Below are 12,737 nucleotides of genomic sequence, written 5' to 3'. Positions count from 1 at the left end.
TCATTTTGAGTTTATTTTTGTGTATGGTGTTAGAAAGTGTTCTAGTTTCATTCTTTTACAAGTGGTTGACCAGTTTTCCCAGCACCACTTGTTAAAAGTTGTCTTTTCTCCATTGTATATTCTTGCCTCCTTTGTCAAAGATAAGGTGTCCATAGGCACATGGATTTATCTCTGGGCTTTCTATTTTGTTCCATTGATCAATATTTCTGTCTTTGTGCAAGTACCAGAATGTTTTGATGAATGTAGCTTTGTAGTATAGCCTGAAGTCAGGCAGGTTGATTCCTCCAGTTCCATTCTTCTTTCTCAAGATTGCTTTGGCTATTCAAGGTTTTCTGTATTTCCATACAAATTGTTAAATTATTTGTTCTAGTTCTCTGAAAAATACTGTTGGTAGCTTGATAGGGATTGCATTGAATCTATAGATTGCTTTGGGTAGTATACTCATTTTCACTATATTGATTCTTCCGATCCATGAACATGGTATAGTTCTCATATTTGTGTCATCTCTGATTTCTTTCATTAGTGTTTTGTAGTTTTCTATGTATAGGTCTTTTCTTTAGGTAGATATCTTCCTAAGTATTTTATTCTTTTCATTGCAGTGGTGAATGGAATTGTTTCCTTAATTTCTCTGTTTTCTCATATAGGAATGCAAGGGATTTCTGTGTGTTAATTTTATATCTTGCAACTTTACTATACTGATTGATTAGCTCTAGTAATTTTCTGTTGGTGTCTTTAGGGTTTTCTATGTAGACAATCATGTCATCTGCAAATAGTGAGAGTTTTACTTCTTTTCCAATCTGGATTTCTTTTATTTCTCTTTCTTCTCTGATTGCTGTGGCTAAAACTTCCAAAACCATGTTGAATAGTAGTGGTGAGTAGGCACCCTTGTCTTGTTCCTGACTGTAGGGGAAATGCTTTCAATTTTTTACCATTGAGGATAATGTTTGCTGTGGGTTTATCATATATGGCTTTTATTATGTTGAGGTATGTATCATAAATGGATGTTGAATTTTGTCAAAGGCTTTCTCTGCATCTATTGAGATAATCATATGGATGTAATTACTTATAAATTTGGATTTGGTAATTTGGGCTTCCCTGGTCACTCTGTGTTAAAGAATCTGCCTGCTAATGCAGGAGATGTGGGTTTGATCCCTCAGTTGGAAAGATCCCCTGGAATAGGAAATGAAAACCCACTCCAGTGTTCTTGCCTGGGAAATCCCATGGACAGTGGAGTCTGGCAGTTCATGGAGTTGCAAAAGAGTTGGATGCAATTTAGTGACTAAACAAACAACAACACTGCCATTGTACTAACCAGTGTATCACTCTTGTAGTGTTTTCTATTTGTGTTGACTATTCTCAGGTTTCCTTTTCTCCTTTATATTTTATTTGGATTTATTTTGGAGTAAATATTCTGTATCATTGTCTATTCTCATTTATTAGCATATGAAACTGCTAGTAAGACACAACAACATGCATGCAAAGTCCACACAGGAATAAAACTAGGTGGGGGTCACACAGAATCCTGATTGCTCTTTAGAAGTACCTGGGCTTGGTTAAAATGCAGTTTTTTTTCTCATCCCGAAAGTATGAAATAAAATGTGGAGCAGGCAAGGTGTGTTTTAAACCTCAACAGGTAATTCTGATGGACAGCCAGTTGAACCATCAATAGACCCTATTTCCTCCTCCACCTTTGATGGGTAGGTACAGAAAAGCGGGCTGAGAAAACACCTTTAGGGCCACGCTCTTCAGCATTTCCTCAGGGCATTGCGTCACAGGGCTCAGGCTAGTCTCCAGTCCACAAGTTGCTGTCTGTCTGCACTGTGCACAGCTGAGAGGCTCACCCTCGTCAGGCCTGATCTGCATGTCTCCTTGTCTGGTGTTTGTATCCCAAGGCCAGTGGCCCTCAGGTCCTAACTTGGCTCTGGTCTCCTCACTGTTCCTCCTGATTCCCTGCAGGGTGTTTCTAGAAGACTGGCAAGTCTTTGTTTCCACCACTCAATAAGACCAGAAATAATCTCTAGGAAGCCAAGCTGAATCTACTCAATCACCACACACACAGGGCTCTGTCTTTGTTTTATTGTAAATTATTACCATTACAATAATACTGGTGGCACGGTGGACTACATTTTTATAAAGCCATTCGGTGTATAGCATGAGCTTTTGTTTCCTGTAAAAAGAGAGGTCAGCCTTAAAATTAACCACAAAAGCCCTAAAAGATGTTACAAAACATGAATCTCTACCTCTTCAGAGGTAGTTTGGTGCTTCCAGCTTTCCATAGGCAGTTGGAGTTTGCTTATAAATTTTACTTTTGATGTTCAAATAAGAAAAAAAAGAACTGGAGGATAATGCAACAACTAAACACTTTTTTACTTCAAGCAAGAAGATATTTGGTACAGAGGCCAAAATAAATCAAGGAAAATGTTGTTGTTAACTGGAAAATAAAAATAATATCTTAGTGTGACCTTTCACCAAAAATAATAATAATAATAATAATTCAACAGCTATGCTTGAACAGCTGTAACTGGAGGCATTTGAGATTTATAATATACGTTATACATATAGTGTTATTGTACTCATAAAAGCAGATATTATACAGAGAAACCCGACACATTTTTTCTGTTGTTCTAACAATTCCTCAAAAAGAAATTTTGTTGGGAAAGAATTCTGAAGGTTAAAAAAAAAATACTTTTACCGGAAAAAAAAAAAAAAAAAACAAAAACTGCCAACACCTTTACCATATACAGTGTCATCTGTGCTGCAGGGGCTGTGGCCCCCATTGGTGGAGCCTGTGTGGGCTTTACTAGTTCTCATGGTCTCAGCTTCCACTTACTTGGCTTTGTAATATGGACCCTCAGCAAAACAGGGTGAAGATGCAAAATGTGACCAAAAAATATGAGAGACTGGGTGCAGAAAAGTTGCATATTCTGCTCAGCTCTTCCCCTGTAAGGTTCTGCCTCTCCTCAGTCAGCCACCTGAGAATGCCTGAGGTGCCTGCATGCGAGCCTTAGGAGAAGCACCCCTGTGGGGGCTGAGAGGTGGCTACTAACCTACCAGCCCCTACCTATCCTTCCAAAGAGGTAGGTGGCCCAGGAGGTGACGCTGACTCGGGGGCATTCTCCAGACTTTCTCTTGTTCTGCGTTACTGCTTTGCACTCTGGTTGGCTTGGATTGCAGAGATTTATAGTGCAGCATCACCATCTGTTTCCAAGACTTCCTTCACTCAGGAGCTCAGGTGCCTGCTGCACCCCAGATGCTGGGCTTCTTGAGTGTTGGTGACTCGGGGAGCAGCCTGACCTGGGTCCAGTGCCCTGATGGACCCCATGGCCTGCTGGGCAGCTCTGTTGGATGAGGGGGTGGCTCAGAACACAACAGGGACGCATCCCTCTCAGAGAGGAAACGAGAAACCAGCAAAACACAAGGAGTGGGGCCCAAACTCTGTTCTCTTGGCCATGGAGTCTGAGGGACGAGAACCTGGGGGACGTGAGAATTACCTTTGGGGAAATAAAAAACAGTGACCAAATAAAGTGGAAACAGCTTTCTGGGTACTTGCATTTCTAGGTGTCTCCAGACACATTTAAAAGGAATTCTTCAAGACTATGCCTTTTGTTCAGGCCCATTCAGTGTCAAGTTTCACCAGGCTGCTCTCCCAAACAGGGCTGGGATCACAGTGAAAGGAGGGCCAAGGCTGGGGTCAGAGTGGAGAGAGGGTCAGGGCTGGGGTCAGAGTGGAGAGAGGGTCAGGGCTGGGGTCACAGTGGAGAGAGGGTCAGGGCTGGGGTCACAGTGGAGAGAGGGTCAGGGCTGGGGTCAGGGTGGAGAGAGGGTCAGGGCTGGGGTCAGGGTGGAGAGAGGGTCAGGGCTGGGGTCAGGGTGGAGAGAGGGTCCAGTAATAGGAACACCACAGCCTACAGTATGCACTCTCATGCCCATTATTATCTCATTTGATCCTTACTCCATCCCTGTGAGGGGAAAGGGCATGTCTGGGTCTTCCCATTGGAGAGACGCAGCACACAGCATGGAAGGCTTAAATACTTTCCACAGCAGAAGAGAGCTTGTGAGCCCTGAAGCCTGGCCCCTTAGTTTGGTCCTGCCACCACTGTTCCTTTGGTAACTCTAGCTCACTTTTGGGAAGTGGGTTATTTCTGTGGCCAAACACACCTGGAAAAGGTGGGTTGCCTTAGCACTTCTCAAATCATCATAAACACAGGCAAGGTAGCAAGGGGAAGGCCCACAACCAAGTTGGCTCCAAGTGTCTCAAATGCATGAATGGGCACAATTAGAACTAGAAAGGTTCTCTGGAGAAATCTTTGAAGCCTGAGTCCTAACTCCAGTAAAATCCACTTGTATGCTTACAGTCAACATTTTGACACAAAAACAACATTTTGTTAAATACATCTTAGGAGAGGGGAAGGTGGTGATCAAGAAGGAAGGGCAAAATCTGTGGTCCCTCTGGGTCCTGAGGCCACAACAGTGGAGGAGGGAGCACGTCCTGCTCCCAGCAGCCCTCACGGTGTGCTGTGCACTGGGAGCTGTGTGGGCTTCAAGCTAACAGCCATGCTGACCATTGGGGATGAGGTGCCTGTTGGCCCCAAGGCTGTTCTTCAAACGGTCTGTCTCTTTGCCTTCTGTGGCTTCTTCCTTCTCCTCTTCCTCCTCTTCTTCCTCTTCATGCTCACTCTCAGTATCACTTCTCACATCCCGGATGCTCTGGACAAAGAAAACAATGGGCTGTGAGTGACAACTTTACAGAAAGATTCTTAGGTGAATAAGCAAACAAATGGGGCCAGTTCAGAGGTATGACTCCCTTCAGAGAAAACACATATTCATTCACACAACCAAACATTCACCAAGACAGAACATATAAGGAATCATAAAACAAACCTTAACAAACTTAATCGAAATTATGAAAAGTATCTTCACGTCCTAATGGAATTAAGCTAGAAATCGATATCAAAAGATAATAGGAAAATTTAAAAACATTTGGAAATTATAACAACACCTTATAAATAAATCAAGGGATCAAAAGAGTAAGTCTCAAGGAATACTAGAAAATACTTTTAATTAAAATAAAAATACAACACATTAAACTTGTTAATGTAGTTAAAATAGTGCTTAAAAGGAAATGTATACCTTATAAATGCTTATATTAGAAAAGAAGAAAAGGCTCTATTGATATGAGCTTCCAACTTAAGAAACTAGGGGAAAAAAGAAATGAAAAATAAGCTTAAAGTGAGCAAAATGGAGGAAATAACAGAGATGAGAAATCAATGAAATTGAAAACATAGGTTACCTGAGTAGTCTTAAAACCATGAAAAAAAATTAAATATGTAGTTTAAAATCTTCTGAGAAAGAGTATCATCAGGAACAGATGGTTTCACTGGCAAATTCCATGAAACATAAAAAGGAGAAAAAACACCAAATCTCTTCCAGAAAAAAAGAAGAGGGAACACATCCCAAATTACTTTATGAGGCCAGATTACCCTGATACCAAAACCAGACAAAGACAGTATAAGAAAATACAACTACAGACCAATATCTTTAATGAACACAGACTTTAAAATCCTCAATAAAATGTTCCAAATCAAAACTAGCAATGTATAAAAAATAGTACACCATGAGGTTTGTCCCAGTAATGCAAAGCTGGTTCAATATTTGGAAATCAGTGAATGTAACCCATCATATTAATAACATAAAGAAGGGGAAATGATTACACTAACTGATGCAGAAAAATCATATGACAAGATTCAACATCCATTCATGATTTAAAGCAAAAAACTTTGAAAACTTCTCTGCAAAGAAGGACTACTTGATGGTGAATGACTGAATGCTTTCCCTCTGAGACTAGGAACAAGTCTGGATGTCCACTGTCACCATTCCTATTCACACTGCATTGGAAATTCGATTCAATGAAATAAGGCAGGAAAAAGAAATCAATAAAAATATCTTTATCTATAGAAGACATATTTTTTTTTTAACTTTTTACTTTTTTGCTCATGCCACGCGGCATGTGGGATCTTAGTTCCCCAACCAGGGGTCGAATTTGGACCCCCTGCTTTGAAAGTGTGGAGGCTTAACTGCTGGACTGCCAAGGAAATCCCCAGATGACATAATTATTTACATAGAAAATATAAAGAATCAACCCCAAAACTCCTAGAATTAATATATGAGTTTAGCACTAAGGCTACAGCATAAAAGGTCAACATACACAATCTATCCCTCTGTGTGTCTCTGTTTCTTTATGTCTCTGTTTTCTGTCTCACACACACACAAAATCTTGATTTCCAAACACTAACATAAATGTAGTAAATGTAAGTAAGTTAAGTCGCTCAGTTGTGTCCAACTTTTTGCAACCCCATGGACTGTAGCCTGCCAGGCTCCTCCAACTGTGAGATTTTCCAGGCAAGAATACTGGAGTGGGCTGCCATTTCCTTCTCACGTTGTAAGCTGAAAATGTCCTCAAAAATATTATGTCTTAATTGCTGTAATCTGTGACAGCTAACTTACATGGTGAAGGTTTTTGCACATGTGATTAAATTAAGGATCTTGAGATGAGAGATGATCATGGCTTCCTAAGAGGGGCAGAGGGGATCTGACACAGAGGAAAGGAATACGAAGACAGAGGTAGATTGCAGTGATATAGCCATAAGCCAAGGAGTGCTGGCAGCCACCAGCAGTTAGAAGAGCCAAAATGATTTCCTTCATGTGTGAACACAGACCTGCCACACAGTTTTGATTTCTACTCAAAACTGATCATAGACTTCTGACCTCCAGAACTTCAGAAAGTAAAGTTTTGTTGTTTTAAGCTACCAAGTTTGTGGCAGTTTGTTACACCAGCCATAGTAAACCAACATGACTAGAAATTTCCAACTAAAACAGAAAGTTAGAAATGAGGAACATTTACAATAGTTTTACAAAAGAAAACACTTAGGTACAAGTATAACAAAATTTGTATAGGATCTTCATGTAAAACTCTGATACAAGAAATCAAAGATCTAAATAACTAAAGAGACATACTATGTTCATGACTTGGAAGTTTTAATACAGTAAAAATGTTAATTATCCCCAAATTTATGTATAGATTCCACATAATACCAATTAAAGTCATAGCAAGATTTATATGGAGATGCAAAGGAACTAGAATAGAGACGGCAACTATGAAAAAGAAGAATAAAATTGGAAAACTTGAATTACCCAATTTTAAGACTTGACTATAAAGTTATAGTAATAAAGACTGGATGGTATTAGCAAAGAGGTAAACACATAGATCAATGAAACAGAAAAGAGAATCTAGAAATAGACTCACACAAATATGGCCAATTGAGTTTTGACAAAGGTACAAAAACAATTCAATGGAGAAAGGGTAGTCTTTTCAACAATTGATGCTGAAGCAATTAGAAATCCATAGTTAGAAAGTAAATTTTAACCTTATACAAATGTTAACATAAAATGAATCATAGCTTTAAATGTAAAATATAAAACTACAAAACTTTCAGAAGAAAACCTACAACCTAGGGTTGAGTAATGAGTTCTTTGACATGATACAAAAAGCATATTCCATTAAAAAATGATAAACTGTACTACATCAAAATTAAAACTTTTGCTTTGTAAAAGAAACAGTTTAGAAAATAAAAATACAAGTTGCAAACTGGGAGATATTATTTGCAAATCTCATATTTAACTTGTAGGATAATAAAAAATTCCCATAACAATGTGAAAAAAAATTTTTTATGGGAAAATATATAAAAATAGACACTTCTATGAGGATACAGGCTGTCCACATGAAAAGATGTTCAACATCATGAGCCATTAGGAAAATGCAAATTAAAATCATGATTAAAAATGTAATTTAAATTAAAATTTAAAATCAGAATTTTATTCTAAAATTAGAATTAAAATTAAAAATTCTGAGAATACCAAGTGCTGACAAGGATGCAGAGGGACTGGAAGGAACTCTTATACATTGCTGATGGAAATGCAAAATGGTATAGACACTTTGTCTCAGCATTCCTACCCCTGAGGATCTATCCTAGAGACAGATACAATATTAATGTTCACACAAAAGCAAATGTTTACAAAAACTCTATTCATAATTGCCAAAAATTGAAAGCAATCCAAATGTTCTTCAACAAGTAAATTAGTAAGCAGTTGTGCATACATAAACAGAGACAAACTTCTGATATTTATAAGACACTGGATGAATCTCAAAGGCTTTAAGTTAAAAGTCTGTTTCAAAGGTTTTGGGATAATTTTGAGCTGCCTGTATATTGAAGCTCAGGGGAGTGTTCCTGTCTTGCTGGAGAATTTGCGTGGTATGTCTTGTTTTGGAACTTGTTGGCCCTTGGGTGGAGCTTGGTTTCAGTGTAGGTATGAAGGCATTTGGTGAGCTCCTATTGCTTAATGTTCCCTGAATTCAAGAGTTCTCTAATGTTTTCAGGCTTTGGATTTAAGCCTCCTGCTTCTGGTTTTCAGTTTTATTTTTACAGTAGCCTCTAGACTTCTCCATCTATACAGCACCGATGATAAAACATCTAGGTTAAAGATGAAAAGTTTCTCCACATTGAGGGACACTCAGAGAGGTTCACTGAGTTACAAGGAGAAGAGAAGATGGAGGGGGTAGTTAGAGGTAACTGGAATGAGATGTGGTGAGATCAAAAGAGGAGAGAGCAAGCTAGCCAGTAGTCACTTCCTTAAGTGCGCTCTATAGTCTGGACTGCTCAGAGGTATTTACAGAGTTATACGGGGAAGAGGAGAGGGAGGAAGTAGACAGAGGTGACCAGGAGGATAAGAGAGAGGAATGAGAAGGAGAGAGACAAATCCTGCCAGTAACCAGTTCCTTAGGTGTTCTCCACCGTCTGGAACACACAGAGATTCACAGAGTTGGATAGAGAAGAGATAGGGGAGAAAAGAGACAGAGGCCACCTGGTGGAGAAAAAGGAGAGTCCAGAGGAGGAGAGAGTGGTCAAGCCAGTAATCTCGCTCTCAGGTAAACTTGGGTAGTGATTTTTGGGTTTTTAAATGTACTAAATTGACAACAAAAGCTTAAGAGCAAAGATTAAAAATCTAGAGTAGAGGTTGTATTTTCAAAGATACAATATTAAAGAAAAGCAGAAGGAAAAAGGAAGAAAGAAAAAAAAAGAATTATTAAAAACAAACAAACAAACAAAACCACCAACAACCATCCAAGGACTATATACGGTGTTTGCCTTAAAAAAAAAGAAAAAAAAAAAGAAAAAAAAGTCTTTTTAAAAAAAAAAATAGTAATAATAGGTTATAGAAATAAAAATTGGAGGAGAAATAGAAGACTTAACAATTAAAAAAAGTTAGAAAAAAAAAGAAAAAAAAACAAAAAAGCAAAAAAAAAAAAGGAATGATTTTAAAAATAGTAAAAATATATCTGGCCCTTCTCTGGTGTTACGGGCCGTGTGGGATCACTTCCAAGGTGGTTCCCTCTGTTTAACTTCTTCTGTTTGCTGGTTTTTTAGGCTCACTAGTTCAGTCGCGCTGTGGGGAGGGGGTATGCTGCAAACAAATAGCACTGTCGTGTGCACACAGTATCTCTGCCCCGCTTGACCTGTCCTTTCTCGCGGCGCACAAACCATTCTGGCTCTACGATGCTCAGCCGGGAACCGTCTGGGGCCGGCCCTAGGCTGCGTGCACTTCCCTGGTCCAAGCCGCTCAGGTTCGTCGCTCAGGCAGCCCTCAGAGGCAAAAATTCTGCTGGGACTGCGCTTTGTGCCCTTCCCAGGTCCGAGTAGCTCAGGAGTTTGGCAAGCGTGATCGCCGCGGCTTGTCACCTTTTCTGCCGCTGCTACTCAGCTTTCTGGGTGGACCACTGGCACACCCCGTGAGGCAGATTGTGACTGTCCAGCACCCCCAGAAGTCTTAGCAAAGGAGCCTGCTTGCAGTTAGGTAAGTAAAGTCTCTCTGGGTCTGCAATTGCCCCTTTCCAGTCCTTACGGCTCTGGCTGCCTGTCCCCAGCGGGGGATGGTCTGCAGCCGGCTTTTTCTGTTCCATCCTTTGTTCTGCGCTCAGTCCTGGCGGTGTCTTATGTTCGAGCTTTTCGCGTGGTAGCTATCCCACAGTCTGGTTTGCTAGCCCAAGTTAGAGCGTTCTGGTTGCACGTGGGGTGTTCCTGCCCGATTCTTACAAAGCTCTGCAGCCCGCGCCTCCCACGCGTCCCTGCCCTGGCCCCACTTCCCAATGGCGGATGCAGGCGTCTGTGCTGCTTTTCCGCTGGGGGAGTTACTGGTGGGCTTGTAATCTCTTGGTTTTAATTATTTATCTATTTTTCCTTCCTGTTATGTTGCCCTCTGTGTTTCCAAAGCTCGCCACAGACTCGGCAGGGAGAGTGTTTCCTGGTGTTTGGAAACCTCTCTTCTTAAAATTCCCTTCCCGGAACGGGCTTCCCTTCCCGGGACGGAGCTCCCTCCCCACCTCCTTTGTCTCCTTTTTCGTCTTGTCTCATAACCCATTACGGGTCACTCCACTGCACTCCAGAGAGAAGAAACCCAGCTCCACCCACCAAAACTCCAACACAAGCCTCCCTAACCAGGAAACCTTGACAAGCCACTGATAGAACCCCACCCAAAGTGAGGAAGCTCCATAATAAAGAGAACTCCACAAATTACCAGAATATAAAAAGGCCACCCCAAATGCAGCAATATAACCAAGATGAAGAGACAGAGGAATACTCAGCAGGCAAAGGAACAGGAGAGTTGCCCACCAAACCAAACAAAAGAGGAAGAAGTAGGGAATCTACCGGAGAAGGAATTCCGAATATTGATAGTGAAAATGATCCAAAATCTTGAAATCAAAATGGAATCACAGATAAATAGCCTAGAGACAAGGATTGAGAAGATGCAAGAAAGGTTTAACAAGGACCTAGAAGAAATAAAAAAGAGTCAAAATATATTGAATAACGCAATAAATGAGATCACAAACACTCTGGAGGCAACAAATAGCAGAATAACGGAGGCAGAAGATAGGATTAGTGAAATAGAAGATAGAATGGTAGAAATAAATGAATCAGAGAGGAAACAAGAAAAACGAATTAAAAGAAATGAGGACAATCTCAGAGACCTCCAGGACAATATGAAACGCTCCAACATTCAAATTATAGGAGTCCCAGAAGAAGAAGACAGAAAGAAAGATCATGAGAAAATCCTTGAGGAGATAATAGTTGAAAACTTCCCTAAAATGGGGAAGGAAATAATCACACAAGTCCAAGAAACACAGAGAGTTCCAAATAGGATAAACCCAAGGTGAAACACCCCAAGACACGTATTAATAAAATTAACAAAGATCAAACACAAAGAACAAATATTAAAAGCAGCAAGGGAAAAAACAACAAATAACACACAAGGGGATTCCCATAAGGATAACAGCTGATCTTTCAATAGAAACTCTTCAGGCCAGGAGGGAATGGCAAGACATACTTAAAGTGATGAAAGACAATAACCTACAGCCCAGATTACTGTACCCAGCAAGGATCTCATTCAAATACGAAGGAGAAATCTAAAGCTTTACAGACAAGCAAAAGCTGAGAGAATTCAGCACCACCAAACCAGCTCTCCAACAAATTCTAAAGGATATTCTCTAGACAGGAAACACGAAAGGGTGTATAAACCCGAACCCAAAACAATAAAGTAAATGGTAACGGGATCATACTTATCAATAATTACCTTAAACGTAAATGTGTTGAACGCCCCAACCAAAAGACAAAGACTGGCCGAATGGATACAAAAACAAGACCACTCTATATGCTGCTTACAAGAGACCCACCTCAAAACAAGGGACACATACAGACTGAAAGTGAAGGGCTGGAAAAAGATATACCACGCAAATAGAGACCAAAAGAAAGCAGGAGTGGCAATACTCATATCCGATAAAATAGACTTTAAAACAAAGGCTGTGAAAAGAGACAAAGAAGGCCACTACATAATGATCAAAGGAACAATCCAAGAAGAAGATATAACAATTATAAATATATATGCACCCAATATATAAGAGGAGCACCGCAATACATGTAAGACAAATGCTAACAAGTATGAAAGGGGAAATCAACAATAACACAATAATAGTGGGAGACTTTAATACCCCACTCACACCTATGGACAGATCAACTAAACAGAAAATTAACAAAAAAACGCAAACTTTAAATGATACATTAGATCAGTTAGACCTAATTGATATCTATAGGACATTTCACCCCAAAACAATGAATTTCACCTTTTTCTCAAGTGCTCATGGAACCTTCTCCAGGATAGATCACATCCTGGGCCATAAATCTAAACTTGATAAATTCAAAAAAATCGAAATCATTCCAAGCATCTTTTCTGACCATAATGCATTAAGATTAGATCTCAATTACAGGAGAAAAAACTATTAAAAATTCCAACATATGGAGGTTGAACAACACACTTCTGAATAACCAACAAATCACAGAAGAAATAAGAAATCAAAATATGCATAGAAACTAATGAAAATGAAAACACAACAACCCAAAACCTGTGGGACACTATAAAAGCAGTGCTAAGAGGAAAGTTCATAGCAATACAGGCATACCTCAAGAAACAAGAAAAAAGTCAAATAAATAACCTAACTCTACAACTAAAGCAACTAGAAAAGGAAGAATTGGAGAACCCCAGAGTTAGTAGAAGGAAAGAAATCTTAAAAATTAGGGCAGAAATAAATGAAACAAAAACAAAAGAGACCATAGCAAAAATCAACAAAGCCA

General features: G+C 39.7%; 1 protein-coding gene across 3 annotated transcripts in view; it reads right to left on the bottom strand.

Annotated features, from left to right (window-relative positions):
* Positions 1-2,061: 2,061 nt before the first annotated feature.
* Positions 2,062-12,737, bottom strand: part of CERS3 (ceramide synthase 3) — a 178,309-nt gene continuing 167,633 nt past the window's right edge. For all 3 annotated transcript variants that reach the window (XM_060401983.1, XM_060401984.1, XM_027957005.3), the window contains one exon: positions 2,062-4,707. In XM_060401983.1, coding sequence (XP_060257966.1) covers positions 4,546-4,707 — 162 coding nt within the window. In that variant the 3' untranslated portion in view covers positions 2,062-4,545. The remainder of the gene's footprint in view (positions 4,708-12,737) is intronic.

This window comes from Ovis aries, chromosome 18, assembly GCF_016772045.2.
Source record: "Ovis aries strain OAR_USU_Benz2616 breed Rambouillet chromosome 18, ARS-UI_Ramb_v3.0, whole genome shotgun sequence".
NCBI lineage: Eukaryota > Metazoa > Chordata > Mammalia > Artiodactyla > Bovidae > Ovis > Ovis aries.
The sequence above is the reverse complement of the archived record's forward strand: the minus strand, read 5'-3'. Positions and strand labels throughout refer to the sequence as shown.